This window comes from Eptatretus burgeri, chromosome 11, assembly GCF_056783735.1.
Source record: "Eptatretus burgeri isolate ZD-2024b chromosome 11, Ebu_testis_v1, whole genome shotgun sequence".
NCBI classification, from domain to species: Eukaryota; Metazoa; Chordata; class Myxini; order Myxiniformes; family Myxinidae; genus Eptatretus; species Eptatretus burgeri.
The window spans coordinates 27,917,330-27,945,269 of record NC_140971.1 but is presented as its reverse complement, the minus strand read 5'-3'; the positions used below and the strand labels follow the sequence as shown (position 1 = coordinate 27,945,269).

Here is a 27,940-nt window from a genome sequence, read left to right as displayed (position 1 = left end):
CCAAAGATGTGTGTTATTCGTGCCCCATTCTGAATGATGATAAAGTATCAAGGGCTGCGCGCGAGTCTGCCATTGTACATGTGGTCAGCGCGCGGGACCGCCCGCCATCGAGCATGCCCCGTACAGTGCGCACGGCTTCGCCATTGTTAAGCACGTGGGCATTTATCAAAGGCGGTGTCGTGTGCACAGTGCCAGGCCTGATCTGTGTCAGGGAATTGAGGGAAAAGTTTGGATATAATTATTAGATGGAGATTCGGATTGAAAAGGGGAGAGATATATTTATTGATGAAGATTTGGATTGAAAAAGAATGCGCCGAGTGCATACTTTATATTGTTAGCATTTGGCGTGTTGATTATGCCTCTGATCGCCTGAACAGTTTGTGGGGGGTCGTCGCTGTGGAGCACGTGCTCCGTGCAGCGCTGGCGTTTATTGTTGGCTTCTACTGCTGTCCTTGGTCTTCTGTGAGGATGCGGCTGTGGTTTTTACTGATAGGTGTCCGAGCGTAGCACCTGCTGGCTCACGCGAGGACCCCTTGCTTGGATTTACCTCAGGAATAGAGAAAAAGGCAGAGTCGGAATGAAGTTCAGAGGTTTCATCAGACCTAATTATGACATTTATACAACGCACTATCCCGTTCGACCCACTATACAAGAAGGAAGGGACTATCTGAACGTACATGAATGAAATAACTGTCTGGGGACCACTGTATGTTGACTGCTATTGGTGTTGGACGGATGCAGTTTTCAGAGATGCAACAATATATATATATATATATATATATATATATATATATATATATATATATATATATATATATATATATATATATATATATATATATATATATATATATATATATCTAGATGTACATACATGTGAAAAACAAAGACTCACTCATATCGCTCACCTATGAAGAGGGAATAACCCATTCGCTCTCAGCTAATCCATTGAACCAAGGTGACTATAATTATATAAATAAATCGACTCCTCTCGTGCTCTTTCAGCTGAAGAAGCTGCATAAAGCAACTATGAAAGGCTACCCAAGGTAAGCCCTTTGCTGTTTCAAACTCTTCCCAGAGTTCCTCCACAGCTGTAAAGACATTCACAAATAGTAAATCCATGAGAATCCCAATGCAACACACCCCCTCAGTTGTCGGACCGGTTTCATCGCTTGTTGGTGAATCATTAGCGACAGCGCAGACATAAACATGCTGCAATGAGACTCCCAAGCCTGTATCACGGGTAAACATCAAAAGCAGTCAACATATAAATTAAAAACAGACCCACTCTGACCTGTGTGCACATTTCTAACCTGTGAATGGAGGGAATAACCAATTAGCTCTCATCTCAATTCATGCCAGGTGGCCAGAATGATACAAATAAATTGACTCTTCCCAAGCTGTTTGAGGCAAAGAAGCTGCATAAAGCAACCATGAAAGGCCACCCAAGGTAAGCCCTTTGCTGTTTTAAACCATTCCCAGAGTTCCTCCACAGCATGTCGTATTGAGATTCTCATGTGCAGGTCAGGTCAGATATGGGAGCATGTGCCGGAGCAGCATGTCGCTGTGTCCACTTTTTGCCAGGACTCCAGGGGCCTCCATCTGTCTGTCCTGCAGGCAGATGCCTGGCCCATCACCATCTCCTTGAGATGCTGATCAACTTGCTGCAACCACGAGGCACATGGTCGGCCTGTTGGCCTCCTCCACTCACGAGGTTCCCTCGCTGAGAGAATCTATTGAGCAGGATCAGCGTCAGATTGATGCTCACGGACGATGCAGGTAATAAATCTCATTTGAGTCTCTCAGCAACCACTCGTTGGACACAAAGTCCAACCACCGATAGCCAAGGATTCTCCAGAGAGACCTGGTACCAAAGGAATTAAGTCTCCATCTCAGATCCTTGGTCAAAGTTCAAGTCTCACATCCATAGAGCAAGACTGGAAGCACCAAGGACATGAAGACTCCAACCTTCGTCCTCATGCACAGGTACCAGCAGCGCCACACCCCATGATCCAGTGAATCCATGACTCCCCAGGCCCAACGCAAAAATGAATTAGGTCATATCTGATAAAAGTTGGTCAAGAAAACTAATCAAATATGAGGTGCACAACTTCAGTGCAGGTCCACTATTATGATGCAAATATATCATGGAAGGCCAAGCAGTCTTTGAGATTCCACATTGGCAAAACTTAGCGATGACAAAAAAACACACGTTTATTTTTTCAAATCCACATTTGACCTTGACCTTTAACTCGGAGGGGTATTATGTAACTTGAGCTTAAATGTGCCTTGCTCTAAGCTATCTAGGGAGGGCAATTTCATTCTGATCAGAAAAACCAGTCGAGTTGTGTGAAAAAGGTTAATAATTAGGTCATGACCTTAAAATTATGTCAAGGTCAAAACTTGTCAAGCCCACATATTTTCTATTCACATTGTTAATGCATAATTTCATTCCAAAAGCCCCATCTTGCTGCAAGATACAGCTCAGAAATTTTGGAAATTATGAATGCACAAAGAAAAAAAGAATCACCTAAATGGTGGTTTAGTACTCCGAGGGGGGGGGAGGGGGGTCTAAGAAACTCTGGGGTATCATTAAAAATTGGGGGCACTAATTGTCGAAGCAAATGCTACAACAGCTATAAGCCTCCCCCTATCCTATAGTGTTGGAAAAGACTTCATTATTTATGTTAGCCCCAAAATGAGCAATACTCACAGCCGCCTGTTCCTCGCGCGCCTGTGATTGCGCATGTGTGAGCATGGCATGAAGCTTAGCACGCTGTTGCTCCAAGTCAGCCAAACGCTGTCGCCATTGCTGCTGCTGGCTCGAAACGTCTTGGAGGCCAGCACCAGCACGATCTACTGCCAGCTGCAGTTCCTGTTTTGTTAAAACAAATAGGCAGATGGACTGCTACACAAATACATGGTACATGAAAACAAATAACACTGCTGTGTTCTTACCTAACACTGCCAATGTGTTAAAGTGCCCAGTTCAGGCATCTGTGTTATACTTTAGCTCTTGTATAGTAATAATGCATACCACCATCTTGTTGACCACTTCATATATACCAAATGTCATGGCATCATGTTGGATAAAACTTGTGTCACATATCTATACGAATAAAAGGTAATGTGTGTGTGTGTGTGTGTGTGTGTGTGTGTGTGTGTGTGTGTGTGTGTGTGTGTGTGTGTGTGTGTGTGTGTGTGTGTGTGTGTGTGTGTGTGTGTGTGTGTGTGTGTGTGTGTGTGTGTGTGTGTGTGTGTGTGTGTGTGTGGTCAGTGGGTCAGTGGGTCAGTGGGTCTCCTCCATAACTATAAAAACCTAGCAGCCTGAAACTTTGCATGCACACGAAGAAAACTCCAAGGAAGTGCAAAAGTGAAAATTGGGTGTTTGGGTTAATTAAAACACCCCATTTGAAGATAATTAACGGCCTTATTTAATTATATCCTTCATCAGGCGATCCTCGACCACCTCGCCACCTGGGGTCTTAAGGCGTTTCCTGGGTAACCTCGCTGGGGTCTGAATCCACCATGTTTTTTGACCTGCTCAACCTTCCTTTACCTTGACTTGGAACATGCCACAACTTGGAGCAAGCTGTTTTATCATAGCTACAAATTGCTGGGTACATTGCAATTCTTATAAACGCACGGGGGCGTCAGCGTTTGTCGTTTTATTTCATTTCCGCATCTGCGTTCGCCACGAGTATCTCTTAAATTAAGAATAATTACAAAATTTAAGCTCCAGAATCTAACTTTCAAGCAGCTCCGACTCCGAAAAAAAGTGTTCATTTGTCCAATTTAGACATACGTGACATTTCGGGCATCTCCGCGAGGTGTATGTTTAATATGACGGTTTGGTGATTGCCAATTGTGTGCCAAGGGAGCCGTTTCAGATCGACCATTTCATTGTTGCGTCCCCCAGTGCCGTGTGGTGGGTGCCTCTGGAGGTGTCTCATTCACTGAAAATGTGCAAGGATCGCTTTGTGTGATCTCCATTTGTAATGCACCTCTCACTTCAACATCGATACATATTGTTACGGATCTGGAAACCATATGCATTCAACATACAGTTGTCCCAAAAGTCAGTTATGTTGTTAAGTATGTGTGTAGTCAGATCCCCTTCCTTTTGTCTCGTGGGAGAATCAAAGGCGTGTGTTGCGATTTCTTTTAGTTAGGTTATTACATCAAACAAACCATCTAACAACCATCCCATCCCCCATCACGATCCACCGCCAACCGGCTGCCTTCTCGCACCCTGACGTGACGAGGCGGGATCTCACGGTTCCAGTTTCTCGGCTTCCACAAACGTTGTAACTCTTTCACGACGACCTTTCAAACATTGATACTGTTGCTCGACAAGTATGAACCCGCATGGAACAGTGGGTGGGGTTTCCCGGCAGGGGCCGAAACCTCCGCCCAGAAAGGGCGAACCCATAGGAGCCTGTCCAAGCTGTTAGGGTTAGGTTAGCTGCGGGGAGTCCAGCATGGTTCGGATCTGAGTTTAGGCGGGGTTTTATCCCCGGTAACCGGACAATTGTAGCCGGGACGTCCTGGGCAGGCCCGCTCAACTGCATCCGAGCCGGAAAGGTGTGTGGCAGAGTGGTAGTCGGTAGGTGTAATTTTACCGCTGCAGGTAGAGTGAATCGGGTTCGGCCAGGCATTCCGAGGGCGTGGATCCCCAGTAGCCGAGACCGCTTGGTTACTTAGGTACATTGGATCGAGACAAAATAACCCTACGCCACGCGGTCGAGATATTGGCGTTCCACGGTCGGTTAAACGACCCGCCGGCTCCCGGAGTTATCCGAGCGATGGCCTACAATTCCAGGGAGTCTGGTGGAGATGACGCAACCTCCCCCACCTGGTGGTCGTTCTCACCACCAACCCCGGTCCCGCAACAATCTATCTATTATAATTCCAGCAGTGTGTGTGTGTGTGTGTGTGTGTGTGTGTGTGTGTGTGTGTGTGTGTGTGTGTGTGTGTGTGTGTGTGTGTGTGTGTGTGTGTGTGTGTGTGTCTGTCTGTGACCGCTGTTTCTCGACAACCACTGGTCCGATCTAATTGAAAGTTGCCCGGTATATTGCTGGGGACCTGAGGATGTGCCTTTTCAAGGTTTGATATTAATCGGACAAGTGGTTCCCAAGTTATGGCCATTTATTTACCAAACCAATGATAGGACACGTTGCTGCGTCGGCGTGGCCGATGGGGAAAGGGCGCCATTTAGTTACCAATGACAGGACACGTTGCCGCGTAGGCGTGGCCGTTGGGGAAGAGATCCTCAGTTACCAATGACAGGACACGTTGCATGGCGTTTTGCACCCACAGTATCAATCTTCTACCTATATATATAATTCCAGCAATCTCTGTTTGTTTGCCTTTCAAAAGGTTTGAAATTAATCGGACAAGTGGTTCCCAAGTTATGGCCAAGTTAGAGCACGTTCCCCATTACAGGTTACAATGTACGGACTTCCGGATAGTGATGACTTACTGTATTCTAATCATTTCTCGATTTCTTATGCGCATTTATAGATAAACACAATGCCCCAATCCAGTCGTCATTTAAGAGAGCGAAGGAACGTCCTGTGTGTTTGTTTGAAAGTTTTTTTATTTTATTTTTTGCATGTACAATCACGCACGTATGGCCACGCACGTACGGGCACACGAGAGCGAAGGAAAGGCCTGTGTGGTTGTTGTTTCTGGCACACGCTTTGAAATTTTTTTTGCAGTACCGCCACGCACGTACGACCACGCATGTACGGGCACGCAATAGTATTTTTAAAAATCAATAAGGTCCATCCAACCTTATTAACCAGGTGTTCACCATATTTGTTCTAGCTGTGAGGGCATAGAGTATAGATTGACATTTTGTATTCTGTGGCTTGATACACTTTTGAATTGAATTTCTCGAATTACCCACTTTAAATCTTCTTTCAAAGAATGCTGTTTCAAGGTAAATCTTTGTGTTTGTCGTTTATATTTACTTAATGAGTGTGTACATTTGTATTTGTGTACATTTGCACATGTGTTTATGTACATAAACTGTTTTACCACAATGGCATTTGGTACACACACAATGGTGTGTGTTATTGGTCATTGGTTGATATCTCCATATACAAGTTTCAGAAAGTGGAATGGAGTCCTTCCAGGGTGGGCTCAAAGTATCCACCTTCATTTCGGTAAGGGGTCAGGATTCATGGACCAAGCTGTGAAGTTTTTTTGTTCTCAAACTTTTGTGCCAAGGGCTCTCTTCAGGATCGGCGCTGAGCCACTGACAGCTCCCAACTGTAGTTCGTTTGTAGTAATATTCCCAGGGATGGTTTTTAATATATCTGTGAGGTTCTTTGCCATCATTCCTATAGCTCCAACTATCACTGGTACAACTTTGGCATTCTTCAGCTTCCAGGATCATTTCGCTTCATTGTTGAGGTCTTTGCATTTGGTAATTTTCTTGATTTCTGCATTGTTTATTCCAAAATCACTGGTATTAACACTTCACTTAGCAATGCTTTCTTCTCTTTTTTGTACCCAAGCATGATATCTGGCCACAACGCTTTGTTTTTGATGTTCACGTCCGATGGGATCACGAGGTCGCACGTGAGCGGTCGTACTTCCATGTATTCAGTCCAAACTTTTGGTTAATGTTCCCACAAATTTTCTGGAACTGGGATATCAAAGTTTTTGCAGATGTGCCAGTGGTTAACCTTACAAACTCTATTGTATCGTTGTGTGTGCAGCTATTCTGACATGAGATGTTTTTACAACCACCACCGAAGGTGAAGGAGGTTATGTTTTCACCCCTTTCTGTCTGTTTGTCTGTGTATAGGGTATCTCAAAAAGTTGTGGACGGATCCGGATGAAATTTAGTGGACAAGTTCGGTGTGCGACAAGGATGAACTGATTAGATTTTGGTGAAGATCCGAATCCGGATCCAACTACTAGAATTTTTAAAGTGATTCTTCACCATTGAGGGATAGGGCTAAAAATAATATAGAGCATGAAATCTCAAAAAGTTGAGAACAGATTCGGATGAAACTTGGTGGATATGTTGGGAGTTTGTCAAGAAAGAAGTGATTCAATTTTGGTGAAGATCCAGATCCGGATCCGGATCTGATAATTTTTAAAGTGATTTTTCACCATTGAGAGATCGGGCTAAACTGATATACAACACAACATCTCAAAAAGTTGTACACGGGTTCGGATGAAACTTGGTGGACAGGTTGGGTGTGTGACCACGACAAATTGATTAAATTTTGGTGAAGATCCGAATCCGGATCCGACTACTAGATATTTTTGAGTGACTTCACGATTGAGAGATGGAGCTAGACCGATATATAGCACGATATCTCAAAAAGTTGTGCAAGGACTCGGACGAAACTTGGTAGACATGTTAGTTGTGTGGCAAGGACTAATTGATTACATTTTGGTGAAGATCCGAATTCAGATCTGGATACGAGACATTTAATTATAAAAGTGATTCTTCACCATAGAGAGAAAGGGCCAAAAATGATGTAGCGCTGTTTCGCATGATATTTGAAAAATGTATTGGGCCCGATATGCTCACGTGGATCAGGCATTACGTGGCAGATGAATGCACTCTTCCGAGTGCCCTTCTAGTTTTATTTATGTTCGGCCATAAAGCAAAACGTGTCACTCTCTTTGCCAATGCCACCTCCACCCCTCACTTATCTCTCTTTTTTCCCCCTCCTCCCCACCCCTCCCCCCTAACTCTCTATCTCTCTCTGTCTGTCTGTCTGTCTGTCTGTCTGTCTGCCTGGCTGCCTGTCTGCCTGGCTGCCTGTCTGCCTGGCTGCCTGTCCCCCCCTCTGAATAAAATTCAGCACTCTCCTCCCACACCTCTGTCTGTCTGTCTGTCTGTCTCTCTCTCTCTCCCTCTCTCACCCCTCCCTCCCGCAGTATATAACTTTTCGTGAGGCAATGCTCTGCCCACCTCCTCCCTCTTCTGCACTCTGCTCATCTTACTATCTTCCCCTTCTTCACCCACTCCTCGCTTCCCCCTCCCTCCTCTCCCTGCCCCTCCCTTCCTTCCTCTCTGCCTCCCCCCCCTCCCTTCCTTCCTCTCTGCCTCCCCCCCTCCCTTTCTCGTTCTCCACCCTCCCAAACAAATTGTTTTATTGCAATAAAATGTAAAAGGCTAATATTAGTGTAGTAGATAGTACAAAAATCGTGCCAATTATGATACAAGCATCAAATTTGGCATTTCTGTTCTGCAGGGCTTTCTGATCAAATCTGCCCGATTGGCCATTTGAAAATCCAAATTTTGAAAAAAAAATTGAAGTCACAGCTGGCTGAAATTCTTGAAGCGCAAGTGAACATCCCAGAAAGAGAACCAATGGGAGATGCAGTCATCATTGATGGCTCAGCACTTATCAATGCCCTACCTCCACGCACTTCAAAGATATTTGATGACTATGCTAAAGAAGACATCATCCCAAAGGTGGAATCCTATGGTGCCAGGTACGAGAGGGTGGACGTAGTGTTTGATGTGTACAAGAAGTCAAGTCTGAAGTCCGAGGCAAGGTCGAAAAGCGGGCAAGGAATCAGAAGAAGAGTGACAGGAACCAGTAAGACCCCAAGTAACTGGAGAAGCTTTCTTCGAGATGACAGCAACAAGACTGAGCTGTTTCACTTCCTTGCGGAAAAGATGTGTGAAGCACAGACGACAAGCACAGTCATTGTCACAAAAGGAGAAGATGCCATTAGCAACACAAGGAATCACTGGATGCTGTGTCTCCATGTGGTCATGAAGAAGCTGACACTCGAATATTTGTACACGCCAGGGATGCAACGACGGATGGTAGCAAGTCCATTATCATTAAGGCTAATGACACGGACGTACTAGTCATAGCAATATCTGTACTGCCATCCTTACAGGAACTAGGTCTTGAGAACATGTGGATTGCCTTTGGCCAAGGAGCCAAGGCACGATGGATTCCAGTCCATGAGGTAGTTTCTGCAATAGGGCTTGAGAAAGCTAGAGGGATCCCATACTTCCATGCGTTCACTGGATGTGACGTCGTGTCTGCCTTCCGCGGTAAAGGGAAGAAAACTGCATGGCAGACTTGGAACGTCTTTGATGATGTTTCTAAAACATTCACCAATCTCAGCCAGCATCCAACATCGATTCGTGATCTTGACTTTTCTGAAGTTTTTTTTCTTCTTCAAATTTTTCAAAATTTGGATTTTCAAATGGCCAATCAGGCAGATTTGATTAGAATCCCCTGGAGAACAAATGTGCCAAATTTGATGCTTGTATCATCATTTGCACGATTCCTCTCAAAAATTGCTGTTATCTGCCCCCACTATATTAGGTAATTCAGAACAAATGTTAAAGCTTTGATTTCTGCAGTGAAAATAAAAGTAATGCAAGAGAAATGGTGCTTTGATCAGATTAAGGAAGAAGCCATCCGAGGAAAGTTGTTTTGCTCTTTGGAATTCATCAGCTTTGAGCTAGTTCTAGGTTACACAATACAATTGCAGTCACAAGGTGACATGTAAGAGGCACTTTCTGGTGGCTTGGTGTTGAGAGTAAAAGGTACATTTGCAACAAAGGCAGCCTATTATGTGCGAGAGTAAAGCAGTATCAAAATGTGATGATCGTCCCGAAAAGGAAAGTTTTGTAATTGTTCTTCAATCTTGGAAAATCTTAGTCTCAATCTGTCACTTTGAAAGGATCATCAAACCAACTCACCTATTTCCATGGTCAGCCACGAGAACGAAGTACTGTCAGACCCCGCAATTCACGGGGGATGCGTTCCTGGAAAATGCCGTGAATGTCGAATCCATGAATGTCGAGGCATTGTTTCAATGGAAGGATAGGTTCCTGGCAGTTCGTGATTCATGATGGAAAATCAAAAATCCCATGAAAAACCGCGAATACACCCACAGAAACTGAGAGTACGCCCACGAAAAACCATGAATACGTGAAGCACAGGGCCGCGAATGTGGAGGCAGATCACATTTTATAAACCCCGAATACGCGGGGTCGACGAATAGCAAATTTGCGAATAGCAGGGTCCGACAGTCCTGTATTGCACATATAGGTATCAATCTCTTCTTAAACTTCATCATAAACTGTGACCTCTCCTGGGCTGACCACATAGCAAAGCTAGCCTTCAAAGCCAGCCACAGACTGGGCATCCTCAATTGTTCCAAGTCTTTCCGATTAAAAAAAAACATCAGAATTACTTGCAGTCTACAAGGGCTTTGGTCCATAGCTCAACTGACCAGTGATCTCCACAGTGGTCTCGCACCTCAGCATCACAGTTTCTGCTGGATCCTGTGGAATCTAAAGCTTTTAACAATACTGTAATCTCCTCTGATGAAGCCGAAACACACAGGGTCTTCTGTGCTATCACTTTACAAGCAAATCGGTCTCCTCCATTTTTTACTGCCACTTCCCCTGGTGTAACTCCATCTGCTCTCTTAGCCTTCAACCCTCCCCAGCCACTCCAACATGCATCTGTTCTTCCAGTAACACTCTCCTGGTTAAACTCCTAAAATACAAGCTGACTGCACATCTCAACTCTTTTGTTCCTCATTTCTCCTGAGACTGTTTTATCCCATTTATTCCTCCAGGACTTCAAGCAGCCGGTACATCGCCATCTCATGTCATCCCCCCATTCTTACCCCCATTCGTTTTTACTTCTGATGATCCTGCCGAGTCCAATCCTTTCACTTGCAGGTTGCAGTTTCTGGAAAGTGAAGTGCAGATGCTCCAACAATCTCCACATGGAGGCGTGGGTTCGAATCAGACTTCTGACACCATGTAAAGTATCCAACGTGCCCAGTACAACACGTTCCTATTGAATATGTATTTCGTGATGAGCACAAATGACACAGACTCTTTTGTTCGAGGTCTCAGCACGTACTGTCTTTATTTCCGTTTTCCCTCTGAAGGGGGCATGCTCACGAGTCGGGACAATACTGTACAGTACATTATACCTCTTCTTTCTCTCCTTCCTCTTTTCCTTTTTGTTCATTTCCTTGCTTATCACATAAAAATGGTGCCTCATCAGGAGTTCAAACCCTCTATTTAGTACAGTACATTAAAGAAAAATCACTTAGATTGTGAAAAAAAGTGTGAAAATTTGTATACATGTCCATTTTTATATGTTCCTTCATATAAGAGCAGGACACACCTGAACAGAATACATTTACGGCCGCCATCTTGAATTTCAAAATGGCCACCACCGAAAATAATAATTTACGATATCTCGGTCACCAAGAGACCTAGCAAAATGAATAAAGAGTCTAATCCAATGTTTTCACACACAAGGAATCCAATAAACACACTTAAAATGCTCTATTGTCAGTCTTTCTGCTTTAAAATGACATGTAGACTGTCCCAAGTATTGCTCATCTGGTCTAGAGACAGTTCTGACTTCAATCTGTCCGATAACATGTTCCTGCACAATGGCAAAGTTCAGTGCACGGGAGAGATGCACAGAAACATTTGCATGGTGGTCTGCATGCCTTTTTGCAGCCGCATTTGATCAGCTCTGTGCAGGATTTGGCCGCCTCGGCAAGTGCTGTCCAGAAAGGTATCCACTGTTCAATGGCGCCCTTCGTCCATCCCCAGTCACATCGGCTTGGTAACTGCTGCTTAGATATCAGCGATGGCACCAGATGTATCCTGCCTGGTATGTCGACCTCTTGATATGTTCCGTGAGGGCTGCCTTTGTGGGGGGTAGGCGATCTATTTGTCTTCCTTTCGCAAACAGAAGCTTCCTTGCTCGATTCACCTCGGTGCATTCACTGGTTCTATCATAAAGACGTATGACGAACCTTTCCAGTTGACACACATTCTCATCTGAGACTGATGAAGGCTCTTGGGATAAACTCAAGAAAGTGTCCATTATATCAGGGAAATTGGTCCAGGTGTCCCAAGCAGTTTTCTTCCCAATACCACTGAATGACGACGACGTGTCACAGCCAGTGAAGGCATGGAAGAACAGAAGAGCTTTGGCTTCATTTTCACTAAGACTGTTTGCAATCGTGTGAGCCGGTATTGACCTGTAGTGTTTCTTGACTCCACATGCAACCCATAGTTCATCAAGGGATGAAGCATGAAATATGGCAATTGCAAGGACAACAACATCAGTGTCGACTGACCTGATCAGGATTATGTGATGGCCATTTTGTGCACCATGGAGAGCATGCAAGAATAACCTCGTATCGGCTTCTTCATGGTTGCATGGAGCTCGAGAAGATTCTATGTTGCACTCTTGGGAAGAGATGACATTGGTATCTTGTGTGCTATATAGCTCCTCTTCTTGTGTGGATAACTTAACGACACATTGTGACAGGAACTTAGTGGATTGCATCATCATCATCATTGTTGGAGCATGCTATTTTAATTGCTTCTCCAATGTCACAATTAAACATGAGGACCACATCTCTTCCTTGAGTTTGAGCTCATATCTGGGATTAAGCACAACAGTCTCTCCCTCAATCGTGTTGTATTGACCTTTCCAGAAAAGTATGGATCTTCTTATCTTAATCTGGACTCGTAAAGTCGCCCCATATCTGACAATTTGAAGACTGGCAACGTTCCATCTTGGTGGAATTCTTCTATGTATGAAACTATCTCACCAAGTATTAGACTATCGACTTTAGTGCTTTGGGTGTCTCTTACATGCTGAGCATAATGTTTTCGCACACGGTTGGTGACGGAAGTCAGACATGATAGATGATACCTAGCATCTAAGGCATGCATGTCACCTTCGGAGAGCTTTCCCAACAGTTTCCTATCTTGAAGCACATGTACATATTGCCGAACTCGAATATCAAGTCAGTCCTTGCATCATGGAGATACTCATTTGTGTCATCTTCTTCACAAAAGAAACAATTAGATGTCCTTGCCATTGAACCCACGCTGTGTCGCCTGATCTTAACAGGGCTTGTCTCATATTCCAGGTTTTCTTTTGACTTCTTTTTCTGAGCACGTTGGAGCTTTTGTTTGTCAAACCTGTTTCTGCAGCTTTTGTGCCATACTGCCTGGTTTGTTCTGAGCGTGGCTTCAATGCCATCTCCACTATTCCACTTCACAATGTCAATATCCTCTGGTAAGGCATCAATTTGATGAAACCCCAAAATATTCTCAGCAAATAGTTTGTAGCCACATTCTTTATCACTTCCTCTATATTTAGCTATGCTGGGATTAACAAGCTTTTATTTGGTGTCGTGTTGGCAAATTGCACACAATTTCCAGTCAATCAAGGCTGTTTTCTCTTATAAGATGCACCTTCACCAGCATCGATTATCTTTCACTTTTTGGACATCGTTATAGCATGTCAGTGCAATGGTATCACCGTATCAAATGTCCTGAAAAAAGGGGAAAAAATGTTAGTCTACCACCATTAGAATTTACAACATATATTTCTGCTGAAACGCATCTGTACATGCATACATCTCATTATTTTCAGACAGCAACTGATTTTTAGTGCATCAATTGCAATACAGATCATATTCATGCATGCAAAGAGTGATAGTGATTGACCCACGTACAGGGACGTTCTCTGGAACGCATGGATTGACTGACAGCTGCTGGAACGACCACAGACCATAGTTTCAGAGCGAATGACAGACAGACTCTTACAATTATAACACCTTTCAAAACATTATATTGAAAATTAAATTAGATAAAGCCATTTCTACATGCTCATAGCATTTGGATATCAAACATCGAGCAAATACTTTTAAGTATTTAGTTGTTTATGAAAGGGTCTCATTTCGATTTTAAAGGAGAAAGACTGAAAATGTAGCATTATAAGTGTGTTTATTGGATTCCTTGTGTGTGAAGACATTGGATTAGACTTTTATTCAAGTGCGTAGGCCTCTTGGTGACCAAGATATCGTAAAAACAGTTTTCGGTGGTGGCCATTTTGAAATTCAAGATGGCGGCCGTAATTGTAGTCTGATCATGTGTGTCTTGCTCTTATATGAAAGAGCATATAAAAGTAGTCATGTGTACCAGTTTTCACACTTTCTTTTCACATTTTGAACGATTCTGGTGAAATGTTGACCTAATCTACTGTACTAATTACCTTGTTCTTCCATGAGCCATGACCTTGCATAAATTTAAAAAAATTAAGACATCAGCAGAAATTAAACAGGAATGATTATATTTTTCGACTGGAAATATATACTTCTGTAAATGATCCGCCACTCAAGCAGTTGCGGAGAAGTGCTGCTTGTTGTCCTCCACCATTCCGACAAGGTCGGAGACGGGACGGGGTGCATTAAAATTAGCTCTGATCGACCAACCGATTGTCCGTCCATGTACTTTGTGTACATGATATTTCAAAAACCGTTGAACACTTAGCTTTGATATTGCAGAGATTTATTCCTCATGACATTATCTCAACCGGAATAGATCACGGCGGTGATTGGCTGAATTATGTTGACATGGCAACCATCTCGGTAACTCGGTTTGTGTACGTGATATTTCATAAATCATTCAAGATTTAGCTTTCATATTGCATCGATCTATTCCTCATAGCACCCAAAAAGCAGGGGACCTGGAGTATCAGCTCCTTGTTGGATATAGAATCCTGAAGGTAAATTTTTCAAATCTCTTCATACTAATCAAAGGAAGGCATAATTAAATATATACTAAAGTTATGGTTTTCTAAGGCATTCCAAATTACTCAGGGACTGAGATACAAAGTCAGATTCAGTTACATAGCATGTCAATGTTTATATAATGTCACTTTGGCAGGAACAAAGTGGATCAAATAAAGCAGAAGATGTGTGGAATGAGAAAAAAAATAACATTGTTGGCAAATGGTTGTTGTCACAAGATAGAAATATGAATTCAAAGACATTACGTATTACATTAGCAGCAGTACAATGTTCCTAGTATGTTTAATTACCAAAATAAGTTCAATCTGAATAATCACTCAATCATGCATGGAAACTAACCTGCACCTCATGCGTCTGAGAACGCACAGCAGCCTCTCTTTCTCGGATCTCCTGTTCCAAGATAGATTTCTCTCTGCCAAGCAAACACAGTCAGAGACAACTCAAGAACAAGTCACCACATGCATCTCACTACAACCTCACTGCAATGAGTCCAAGGACAAGGAAGGGAAGACTTTCTCAGGGCCAAAGGGAGAACGTCCAAGCCGACCTAGCAGGAATGGCTAATTGGGTCAACCAAGACAGAAGTTAAGCGTTTACACATAACACATCCATGTGAGCTTGTTTCTGAGAATTATGTCATGTGTAAATTACCTTTCTTCATGTATTGACTATTGGTGTAATCTTACAAAGCTATCATTCTCTCGTGAGTATTCAGTGAATTGAAGAGGAAGTATTAACCATTGTGCATCAAGTGTTTTAGGAAGAACATGCAAACACAAAAACGAGATGACATTGTTTTTAATGATGCATTTAATAAATACACTTAAGGTAATATGAAGACACATCCACCATTTTACAGCTTTGGGACCGCAAAACACTCCCTTTAATAAGGTGCGACAGCGTTTGGAAACATAATCATGATGACATTTCCTTCAGCCACCTTGGCCGAGAAGTCATCCCGATCCCACTGGACAGGAAGCTTGCACAACAGAGGAGCTAAATTATAGATGCTCGAATCCCAAGAGGCCTATTTGGACATTAATGTTTAGTATAAACTTGGCAATACAGGAATAAAGGAAGACTGGATAATCAGACCAACATTGTAGTATGAGGAAAAGGAAGGGCAGCAAACAAAAGTATGGTAGCAGTTCTCGAATTTGGGAAGGATTAGAAATAGAGACAGAGCCTGCAGAACAGACAATGAATAACAGGTATGTACAAAGTGCATCGCATCCATTTTCAAACCTGCTGAGCTCTGATATCTCTGCTGCAAGCAGCTCCAGTTCCTTGTTTGTTGCCGCATCAGTTGAAGCGCTGGGAACCGGAGCCTCCTGGTGTAACGAGAAAATTTAGGTTGACAAATGACTGTTTAGTTTTATGTTCCAACACCGACATACACCACATAGGTCTGATGTATCAACCATGTGATAATGAAAAATTTACTTCTGAATTCAGCTCTTGCTTTAGAATCTTGAGATATATTTATCATGAATTAATCAGCCTGGTGTTGGCTCAGTGGTTAGGGTGGTGGCTTGGGATCCTAGGGTCCCGAGTTCAAGCCCCGTCAGCTGCTGAATTAATACACCAGGGGGTTGACTCAGCCTGTCATCCTTCTAAGGTCGGCGATATGAGTACCAGTTCCAGTGTGTACAGGTCGAGGGGCACTGCATCAGCGACACAGTCGTGCCTCAAGAAATGATAGCTACCCCGGCAGCTAAGCTGCCATACGACCACCACCACCATGAATTAATAGTCAACATTACTACCATTTCATCTGAACCACCTTTTCCGTTTCTCTCCCCTCCTCCACAATTCTATTGCACTTTATTTCTGCTATCATCTTTCCCTTCAGATGCTTAACTTCGACCCCCTTTTGTAACAAGATGTTAGGCTCGTAGTGGAACTGCCACACACACATGGACATACAGATGAATACACGAGACATGAATGTTAGATGAGACAAACACGGCCACTGTGCTTGGGGGAAGTACCATAACTTTCTGGGGCACTCTGGGTACTAGTGCCACCACAACAATGGCAGCGCCTTTCTTACTGCACTCAGCGAGGCATTTCCTTTGAGGAATTTCCTCCGCCCCATGGATTCCAACCTATGGTTGTTTGTCTTATCTTTTTAAATGCTGAATGTCAAGCAAGGAAGCAGCACATACTCTTTTCAAGGTTTGGTATGACTTGGCCAAGGTTTGAACCGCCAACCTTCCAGATGCTCTAACCATGACACCACTGAGTCTGATGACGTATTTCCTCGTTTGTGCATGCATAATTCATACGTGGCTCCGAAAACACATGCACATCAACTTGGGTATTTTACATTGACACTGTTTACAAATCCTAAGTGTTGCCTTTGGAGTAGTTAATCGTAACTGAGAAAACACGATTGGTTATAAATACATGGAGAGGAGTGAGGAAAGGAGGCAAATCCCTTGTTACTTTTAAATTAAAGCGACACTATTTTGTTTCCAAAAAAAAAGGTGTATGAACCATGTACAATGATGAAAAAGAATCTTTGTCAACCCATAGACTTAAACCTCATTTTCCAAGGTGTTACCTGTGTCCTTTCTGATGGAGGAATCATTTCTGGAGTTAGGCTCACAGGTGGGTCAATACCCAAAGTGACCTTTTGCTGTATAAGGTACATTGCAAGAGCAAACTGTTCAGAGTTCAGCATGCCTTGTTGTCTTGTATCAGCCAGAGACCTAGAGCACAAATAAGGAATACAAAGAGTGTGAGATTTAGAAGCAAGCAACAACACTAATAAATCAATAACCTACAAATGAATATTTATAAATTGACAATAAAGACTATAGCTAGTAGGGCACTCAGTGGAGCACATACCTCTGCCACCAACTGACTGTTCCATGAGAACATATCGGGCCCAATACATTTTTGAAATATCATGTTATCTTCTATATATTGTTACAGTTGTGGAAATTCACAGATCACCATTCAGGTTCCCCGAATATCAGTTATGTCGATAAGTGTGTGTTCCAGGTTAGATTTCCCCACCGATGTATCACGGGATTTATTTGGGTGCCGGGCTGTGAACCTTTGAGGTAGTGTTATTCTTTTCTCTCTTTTATTTTAAACAATCATCTCCTCACCATCTTCTCCACAACCGCCATCATCTCCTCACCATTTTCTCCACAAACCGCCAACATCTCCTCACCATCTTCTCCACAACCGCGTGAAGCCGGTGATATCAAACACATCCGCGTGAAGCCGGTGATTCCAAGCACGTCCGCGTGAAGCCGGTGATATCAAACACGTCCGCGTGAAGCCGGTGATTCCAAGCAAGTCCGCGTGAAGACGGTGATTCCTAACACGGCCGTGTTTGACGGCAAGATCGGATCAGAAAGGCGAAAGGGGCGGAGCCAGCCGGGGGTGAAGGGTCGAAGGTGAAAGAGCAAGCACCCCCCGCCCCCGAACCCGATAAAAAGTCGTGCTGAAACGCCAAGAAGCCAGTTGAGTTTGGAGCCTGGAGTCCAGTTGAGCAGTTGAAGAGACGCCGAGTCGTCGACAAGGAACGAACGAGTTGGAGAAGAGCGCTGGGAGAGACCATTCAAGTTCATGCTGCGCTGGTGTGGTTGAGTCGGGAAGAGAGCTTGGAGAAGAGCGCTGGGAGAGAGCGTTCAAGTTTGCGCTGCGCCGGTGTGGTGGAGTCGGGAAGAGAGCTGGAGAGTTTGGAGGTTGGAGTCTGGGCAGAGACATCGGGGGTCGCCCAGCGAGTCACCAAGAGGATGGTAAGTTGCCAGCTCGGTCTCTCGGAGCCCCTTCGGTCATCCCGGCTCCGAGCAATTATAAAGGCTTACGAACCCGGTTCTTCCTTTCTTTCTTGGGGTTTGCATGGAAGTCTGTGGCGCCTTGTCCACAAGTAACAAACCGATTAAGTGCATGTACATAATAAATAGACATCGGCTGTAGGTTTTTGCTCGTGTCTTTTTCCCCATCCCCCCCCCCCCCCATTCATTGCATTGCTTGCATGCCTGTGTGGAAATAAATGTCCCCATTTTTGAATGTCACCTGCTCGTTGCGTCTCTTCCTCCATTGACTGCCATAATTGCGTTCAGAATAATTAGCTGGCTGATTAATTATAAGCCGATAAAACGTACATCTGGTCCGACGGGACTTGGCGATATAAAACCGCTCGGCAATCGCAAACGGAACGAGCTGCTTAAGTGGCTCGTTTTCATGCAGGCTCCGTTGAGGTAAAAACTCCCGGCATTTCTGTCTGCGCGAATAATTAGGTACATCGACAAATCGGCGATCGACCCTGTAGCGCGTGGACAGAAGAGTTGGCTGGTTTATGGTGTGGTTAAAAACACCCGTAGCTGGGCTTCGGCGTTGATCCGAAAGCTGCGACTCGATTGCTCGTTCGGTGGGCGCGCGCGGCCACAATTGAGATAAAGGCGGTCACCCGCACGCCGGACTGGCGAAAATCTACAACAGTATTACTAAAACTCTCATCTTGTATGTATGCATGTATGTTCCCGAAATACAGCCAAAACGGAATAAGATAGCGCAAAAATTTTAGGGCCGCCATACTCACCATTCTCCTGTGGTGTGCAATATCAAGTTTCGTTCAAATCGGGCAACTAAAAAATTATTAAAAAATCAATTCTCGATTCAGTCAAGTATTCTTCAGGAGAATTTGATCAATGCAAACAAACTCAGCGGTATAGTTCGCTGGAGCTATCTTTTTTTTTTTTCTTGAAATGATTTATTTTTAAATCTCAAACATTTAGTGTCGACAAAGAAGGATTTATTTTTAAGCATAAAATAAACATCGCCATTTTGATCTAACACTTCCGTGTTCATTACTAAATAAAATTGTGTTTAGAAGATTACGCACAATAATTTCTTTGACTTTCTTTTCTCCGTTTTTTTTTCTTCACATTGACGCACAATATCAAGCTTCGTTCAAATAGGGCAACGGGAAAAAATATTAAAAAAATAAAAAAATTAAAAAAAATCGATGCCCGATTCAGTGAAGTACTCTTCGAGATTATTTGATCAATGCAAACAACCTCAGCAGTATAGTTCACTGGAGCTAACGTTTTTTTTGTTGTTGTTGAAATGATTTTTTTATCAACCGCTGTCACAACGGGAACCCAACGGGTTCACGGGTCGTCCAGTACAGTACTTTATCCTTTTTGGCCCTCTCTCTCAATGGTGAAGAATCACTTTATAAATTAAACAATTCTCGTATCCAGATTCGGATTCAGATCTTCATGAAAATTGAATCAATTCATCTTTGTCACGCACACAATGTGTCCACCAAGTATCGTCTGAATCCGTCCACAACTTTTTGAGATACCGTGTTATATATCGGTTTAGCCCTATCTCTCAATGATGAAGAATCACATAAAAATTGAGTAGTTGGATCCGGATTCGGATCTGCACCGAAATCAAATCAATTTGTCATGGTCACACACCCAATCTGTCTACCAAGTTTTATGCAAATCTGTTCACAACTTTTTGAGATATCCTGTAAACAGACAGACAGACAGAAAAGGGTGAAAACATAACCTCCTTCACCTTTGTTGGCGGAGGTAAATATCATGCTATATATTGTTTTTGGCCCTATCTCTCAATGGTGAAGAATCACTTTAAAAATTAAACAATTCTCGTATCCAGATTCGAATTCAGATCTTCATGAAAATCGAATCAATTCGTCCTTGTCACACACCCAAGGTGTCCACCAAGTTTTGTCCGAATCCGTCCACAACTTTTTGAGATACCGTGCTATATATAGTTTTTGGCCCTATCTCTCGATGGTGAAGAAACACTTTAAAAATTCTAGTAGTCGGATACGGATCTGGATCTTCACCAAAATCGAACCAGTTTGTCCTTGTCACACACCCAACCTGTCCACAAAGTTTCATCCAAATCCGTCCATAACTATTTAAGATATCCTGCACACAAACAAATAAACACAGACAAACAAACAGACAGAAAGGGGTGAAAACATAACCTCTTTCACCTTCGGTGGTGAAGGTAACGAAGTAAAATATACACTAGTTTAAGTAATACGACAGAAGACCAAAAATTTAAATGAGTCCTCCCAAACTGTGTGTGCATATTTTTCCCACGCTACAAATCAATGTGTACTATTTAAAGGAGTCTTTTTTTTCTTGCGAAATCGAAGATTTGCAAGTATATTGGTCGGTCGGTCTGTTATTCTATTTGTCTGCCTGTCTGTCTGTTTACTAGTAGAGGTAGTGACAACCTGGAAGCCTATTGTTTTTGAGGCCAATAGGTCAAAAGGTCAAGGTCACATAAATCGTCAATTTTCAACCGATTCCCTTGACATCTATGTATATCTATTTCCTTACTATTTTTCATGAACCGGTGTTTGTGCATTTGTTTGTTGCAGTACTCCTTATACAGTTCTGGGCTGATTACATCCAGACTTCCTACATGGATCAGCATGAACCCAATTAATGCATGGGGGTGTAATTGTAAATTTAGTAAATGACATCTGTACGTGTTTTGGCTTTTGTGAGTTTTTCAAGCATTTACTTGTGATGGGCAGAGTTGAAGGTCAATGACTAAGATGAAAGGTCACATGAATCATGGGTTTGGATGGGGGATGATCTGAGATGGTGGTGTACAGCTGAATAGCCATCTTGAAGACTTGGAGGGAAGAATGACATTGAAGAGAATGTGGAATATGGTGCCACAGGGTGAGAAAAAAAGAGGAACAGCTGAGTGGAGGTGAGCAGCGATTCTGGATTTTGGGAGTTTCACTAGAAGGGGGTTGATGGTAGAACATGTGTCTTGCAGATACCTGGAGGGGGGTGGGGGGGCATGGAAAGAGCAGAGAGTGCTAGACCAGAAAGGAAGTGGAAGAAGACAGAGACCACCGACCTGTATGAGATGGGAAAGTGAGAGGCCCATGAACTCGGCTTCATTGCGGAAGATTCCAATAATCTTGAAGGCCTTGGTTTCCATGGAATCAAGCTAAGCAAGGTGTGAGGCAGGTATGCCAGTCCAAAGAGGAGAGCAGTTCTCAATCAAGCTGCGGATGAAGGCCTTTTAGGTGGAAAGGAGCTCAGGTGTTCCAAGGAAGGACTTTGCACGACAGAGGATGCCCAGTCGGCAACTGACTTTGGAGGCCAAAGGGGTCTTAGTGTAATCATTTGGACAATACTTCACCACCAGCTTTGATGTAATACCAAGATGAAAGCCCTTGCGTCTATCAGCATGACAATGCAACTTGGTATATTTCTGTGACTGGTAGGAGTTGGTCTGTCCAACAACTACTGTGTCTGTCTGCCAACCCAGAACAAGAGTGAAGTTGATGGCATGCCATTGCAAATCCCCATGCTTCCCACCTCAAGCAAAGTTGTAAGATGGCAAAGAGTTCCACCAGGAATGACACTATCAGATTTTGAGTTTTACAAACTCTGTTTTGACACTTGTCCCTCAAGTTTGCCTGCCAATTAATAAATGGAAAATGAGAAAAAACCTGCGACATGAACTGGGGGTCAAATCCAATTTTTTTTATTTTTATTTTTTACATATTTCATGTGTCCCCCAATGTTGACAGCATATAAAAAGTTTAGTTTAAAAATGCTTTAAAATGTGTCCGTAATTGCATTTTTTGGTGTTTGACGTTTTGACCAGCCTCAGGGGTCGGATCCAAAATAATATTGCTCTCACACCTTCTTGCCATGTGGTGATCATAACCAAGTTTGGTGAATTTTTGCATAACCATTTAGGAGAAGATAGCGTGATGGATGGACAGACAGAGAGACAGACAGTCGATTACAATATCTCTCCATTTATTTGTTTTTAAAGCATGGGGATAATAATCATATAGAAAGACTTCATAACTGGTGAATACTTTTTTAAGGATTATTTTGCACTTACAATCTTTTCAACAATTCCATCCAATATTTAATGTTACATTGTAATCACAATGTGATAAGCTTTAACATTAACAAAATGAGAAGTTGCTTTCGGGGATTGCCCACGGTACAGTAATATGTGGTTGGTGGAAGACACTCCAATTTCTGGTGGCAACTGAAGAATCTGTGTATGGAATGGTTCAATTCATTGCAAGATTGTAATTTGGCCCAAGGAAGTGTGGAAGTAGTTTTCAAATCAAAAGCATTAAAAATTAAAAGTCAAAATGCGGTATTTGACCAAGCCTGTGAAAAGGTTACGAAAGATTATGTCATGACAAACTGCAAAGCCTGGGTACTCTTGCAAAATGCATGGTTCTGTGAGATAAGATGCTATCTCCGGTTGCCTCCATGGGACTTTGCTATTTAAAAGCAGAACTTGTTAAATGAACATCAATTAATTCACATTTTCAAGGTTTTCTTGCATTCTGTTTTTAATTAAATTTAAATCGGTATAAATGCTTATTGAAGTAGATGGGAAGCAATGTGGAATGTGAAATCATGCAAGGGAATTAATGTCACAACCTTCTCTTTACTCTTAAATCATTTTTTGGACCTCTCAGCTGAAACATTTTAAGTTGTAACCAATTTGATAACATGAAAACATTTTGCCAAAATCACAATTTTGATTAAAACCCATGTGACATGCTAAAATTAAGAAGACCCTGTTGGGAAGATTCATTTTCTTTGTGTTCTATAAATTAATGATTGATGTATTAATCAAATTGACATATTAATCGAATTGACAAGAACTATTTAGTTCCATGATTAAATAGCTTTATATTCTGGTTTTCTTGATATTTAAAAATAAATAAATAGCTCCTATAAGTGCCGATGTTCTGGAGCTGGCTTGGATTTCATCAATGTTGAGAAAGCTGATTGTGCTTCGAATTTTGCTCCACAAGCAGATCTAATCTTGTCTTGCTCAAATCGTCTCTTTGCTTCATTGTTTGCTTGAGTGTATAAAATGGACACTCGTTGAGCACTTAGTCAAGAGAGGACTCCCTCCGTACGTATATTTTGAGTTTTTCAACTCTGTTAAAATTAATTGTTGAAAAAAAACTGTGAGTGAATATTCTTCAACATAAGTGACAGGTAAAAATTGGATTGGTTTGCTGTGATAATGAGGTGTGGAGGGTTAATGTAGAGGCCAAAGTGCATGTGATGCTACCAGACATGTGCCAGGATTTGTTGAGGAAGACCAGACAGCAAGAATATGTTCCGTGATTCCATGCCAGACACAAAGCCATCATGATCTGTGTCAGCCTTGGCAAATATCTCGTCGTATGCAGCCTTTTCGCTTGCAGGAACCACCCAGGGTGCTGCCACAGCAGTAGACTAAGAACATCACCAAGGCATTAACACTGCCTTTGCAATTATGAATTTATACAAATAACAATGGTATATAAATGTTATGAAAAATTATTCATCGTAATATTAAAAAGAAAATTATCAAGTGCACAACAATCAACAACTGGCATCAACCATACATCAAATTATGCTCAATTTTCAATATCTGTACCGGTCTTGGTGCACCCTTGGGTGAAAGGCTGCTTCCTGAACCAAGACTGGTGAGGCTACCGTGAGAGGGAGTTGAACGAAGGCTACTACGATGAGCTGGAGGGGAAGAGGGCAGGACAGATACAGCCCCTACGAGCCCTGGTGTCTTTGCCCTCTTGCTTGGAGGAACAAGACGATGTGGAAGGGATGTTGGTAATGGCTCTTTTTCCAGCAGCCGGTACACAAGGTGCATCGCCTGCGCACAAAGCAAGGTTTGGGCACAAAATAAGACAATTAATACCTGCCCCAAGAACTTCCAAATTGGATCTGTTTGGTCCTTAAAACATCCATGTCCACTTTGCAAGAGATTCTGAACAAGTGTTAGCTTCAGCCGTGCACCACATATTCAACCACCTGACCAGAACAAGTCATTAAGTACCTAATAATTGTATTGTACATGCTAATATAATAAATTCACAAGATAACAAACATCACCCGACAGGCCCGACTGTGTAACCAGTCAAGGACAGAGGCCCATTCCTTGACCTGTCCTGGGCTGCCTCCTCTCTGCATTGGTCTCTCCAAGGGCAAGTGCCAATGGGCATCCTCCAATATTCCAAATTCTTTATTGCTATTTCCATGATGATCACAACATAAAAAATATTGTAATCCAGACTATATGGATTGGCCTCTTTGCTGTGGGTTGGTTCACAAGTTTTCCACCCGGTCCTCCTCAATGTTGCGAAGATCAAGGCCTTGGAAATAACTTGGTATTGCTCAACAGAAGGTCATGGAACATGGCCTGCTACAACTCAATATTCGTAGGATGGCCAGTGGTCCATCTGTATTCAACAGTTTTCTCAAAGGCTTGGCTCCACCTAGTTTCTCTGTTATGCTCACTCCTCCAGCTGCAACAGGTGCAACGCTTCATTTTTCCTCCTGGTTTTCTTTACGTTATGTTGTGTCACACAGCATAAAGCTACTAGCGCAAGCAGTCATGCAAAAAGTATGAAATGTGACAAGTTAATGAATCTGCAACATTAAAATTTTTGTCTCTAGACAAAAAAATTATAAAGTTACGAGCAGAGCCTACATGTCGCTTCGTTGACGGACCAATTAGTCATCCTCTTTGCCAAAAATTTTGGGTGAGGAGAAGGAAAGTAAGACAAATTTACCCATGCATAGAGTGCATTAACCCCAACACCTCAACCCCCTTCTCATCCCAATCCTCACATCCTGCTCCCCTCTTTCCACCTCCCCCTTCCTCCCCCCATTTGTCCTGATGTCCCTTCCCGCTAGAAATGTCTCACACATGATGACAGCCTTTGACAGGCCCTTCTGTTCTTTTTGGTAGAGGGAAGGGGGGTGGAGAAGGGAAGGACAAATTTACCTGTGTGAAGAATGCTTTAACCTCAGCATTGTCCAGGTAAAAAAGGAAATTGTAATAACCTCTGCCACCACCACCAGGTGGCGCTACACGGTACAAAGTTACATTGAGAATGTACGCCCCCCAACACCCCCACGTGAGGCCACAGCCACATAGCCTACGTTAAGGCCCGGTCACACCTTGACGTTTTAGCCAACGTATGCCGATTTTTGAATTTTTTTTTTCTAAAACGCTGGCACACGTTGAATACGTTATGGGTAAGTTTTGATAACATTGAGAGCACGCTGAAAAACACTGCCATACGTCGTTGTACGTTGGCTTTAAACGTTGTACTTTTTGGTTGTCCTCAAATTTTGACAACCTCAAATTTTGACAACCTCAAATTTTGGTATGACTCACACGTTCCGCTACGCTGGCCACAAGTTGTATGCACGGTCTGCGATCGTTGACAGACGTCAACACATGCTACTTGTAAGTTAATCATAAGTTGAGACACGCCGAGGTAATGTTTAGCATACCCGAAACTTATTTCTAACTTATGATTAACGTGTTGTTGGCACGTTACGCGATCGTTGCCACACGTCGACAGACGTTACTTTTAAGTTACTCATAGGCTGAAAGACGTCGGTATAATGGATCGTCCTTGCGTCAGCGTCCACGGCCACGGCCAGGACACTTATTTGCAGCATTCTTCAAACTTTTCTTCGGCATGACGAAGATGTTCACACTTCGATGTCTAGCTCGGCTATGATTCCAATTGTCCATCGGCAGCGTCTATTTAAAATAGTCGAGTTTGAGCGTTTTAACACGTTCAGAAGAAACGTTTCAAATTTCAAAACCCCAGCGTCAAAAAACAAAGGCGAGTGACAGCAATTTAAATCGTTCATTGTAAACAATGAAAATAGCTGAGTGGTACCGTTTAAAAGTCGTTGAGTGTAAAAAAAATCCAATTGTTGAGCGCAAGCGTCTACTTTCAATAGTGGAGATGCAGCCATTTAAATCGTTGAGTGTCAGCCTATGAATAGCAAACCCCACGTCACCGGCAAAGATAAACTGCCGCACGATATGGATAAGTTAGGCTATCGTTGGGCATAGTTTGTGAACGCCGGCTTCACGATAATTATTCGTTGGTATATCGTATCTATAAGTAATCAAAGCGCTCTATGCACATTATTAGTTCATTGTGCATTTGTCCAACCCGTTATGAATAGACCTAAATCGTAAAAACAAGCTATAGCTCATTGTTGAAAAAGCCCCATAAAAAATTAGCCGCGAAGAACTTCAAACAATGGTGAAAAGATGTCTCCTACCCGTAGACACGCAGACGCAAGGACGATCCATCATAACCCACACCCTCCCCCTCACACTCACCTACTACTGCCAACATGAACAAACTACTACTAAAACTAATACTGATACTGATACTGTTACTGCTGACATGGACATCGACTCAAAAAGGACTCGAAAACACTGTTGGGTTCCCCTTTTATGAGCAGCATTTTTATATACCAATTCCCAAAACCGCTGGGAACACGTCTTGATATGGCAGTTGTAACCTAGAAACACGTTCATTTATTTTTTTTTGTCGACCGGAAGACGTCATTGGAATACGTCTACATACGTCGATGTGTGTTGGGACTACGTAAAGAATTGGTTCAAAGCACGTCAAACATAAGTTAGAAATAAGTTTCGCGTAAAAAAGACATTACCGCGACGTGTTTCGACTTATGAGTAGCTTATAAGTAGCCTTTGTGGACGTGTGTAAGCGTCCGCATATCGTGTGTAAAACTTATCCCCATCCCATGCGGAACGTGTGTCATACGCCGAGTACGTCGTAAAATTTTGAACATGTTTAAAATTTCTTGACGTACTCTACTTACTACGACGTATGATAGCGTACTTTAGCGTTCTACTCACGTATACCAAGCTTACTCGTACCGTATTTGACGTGCCCCAACGTTTTAGACACATTTTTCTTAGGTCGGCATACGCTGGCAAGATCGCCAAGGTGTGACCGCGATGTTGTCACTTCCATTTCTACGGCAGTTATGATTCGAATCGTTGTGCGTCAGCCTTTTAATAGGCTACGTCACGACATCGTCGGCGATGCGTGCAACGCGCTATGCCTAAGTTAGACTATCATTGGGCATCGGTTGTGTAGGCCGACAACAGGTTCAGCATTCGTTGGTATAAGTTATCTATAACACAACGAAACGTTCTGTGTCCGTTACCAATGCGTTATACATAAGACCAAGTCGCTATGAATACGTCCGAATCTTAAAAAAAAAACATCAAAAGTTCAACGTAAGCCAGCGTTTTAGATACATTTTAATACGTTGCCATCGCTGGCTAAAACGTCAAAGGTGTGACCGGGCCTTTACCTCCCACACAAAATTGTATTTTTACCCTGAGTTTGTCGTTTGTAACTTAAAGATGTGGCCATGCATTGGAAAGAGAGAGAGAAAGAGAGAGAAAGAGAGAGAAAGAGAGAGAAAGAGAGAGAAAGAGAGAGAAAGAGAGAGAGAGAGAG

The 27,940-nt window shown here is 42.8% G+C and overlaps 1 protein-coding gene across 6 annotated transcripts in view; it reads right to left on the bottom strand.

The window, feature by feature from the left end:
* Window positions 1-27,940, bottom strand: part of LOC147016741 (uncharacterized) — a 134,082-nt gene that overhangs the window by 54,637 nt on the left and 51,505 nt on the right. For 4 of the 6 annotated variants that reach the window (XM_085845670.1, XM_085845667.1, XM_085845669.1 and 1 more), the window contains 6 exons: window positions 24,046-24,279; window positions 23,695-23,861; window positions 17,165-17,312; window positions 15,844-15,929; window positions 14,938-15,010; window positions 2,714-2,905 (listed from right to left, as the gene is read on the bottom strand). In XM_085845670.1, the coding sequence (XP_085701796.1) occupies window positions 2,714-2,905; window positions 14,938-15,010; window positions 15,844-15,929; window positions 17,165-17,312; window positions 23,695-23,861; window positions 24,046-24,279 (900 nt within the window). The remainder of the gene's footprint in view (window positions 1-2,713; window positions 2,906-14,937; window positions 15,011-15,843; window positions 15,930-17,164; window positions 17,313-23,694; window positions 23,862-24,045; window positions 24,280-27,940) is intronic. The other 2 variants (XM_085845666.1, XM_085845672.1) reach the window with 1 other exon arrangement.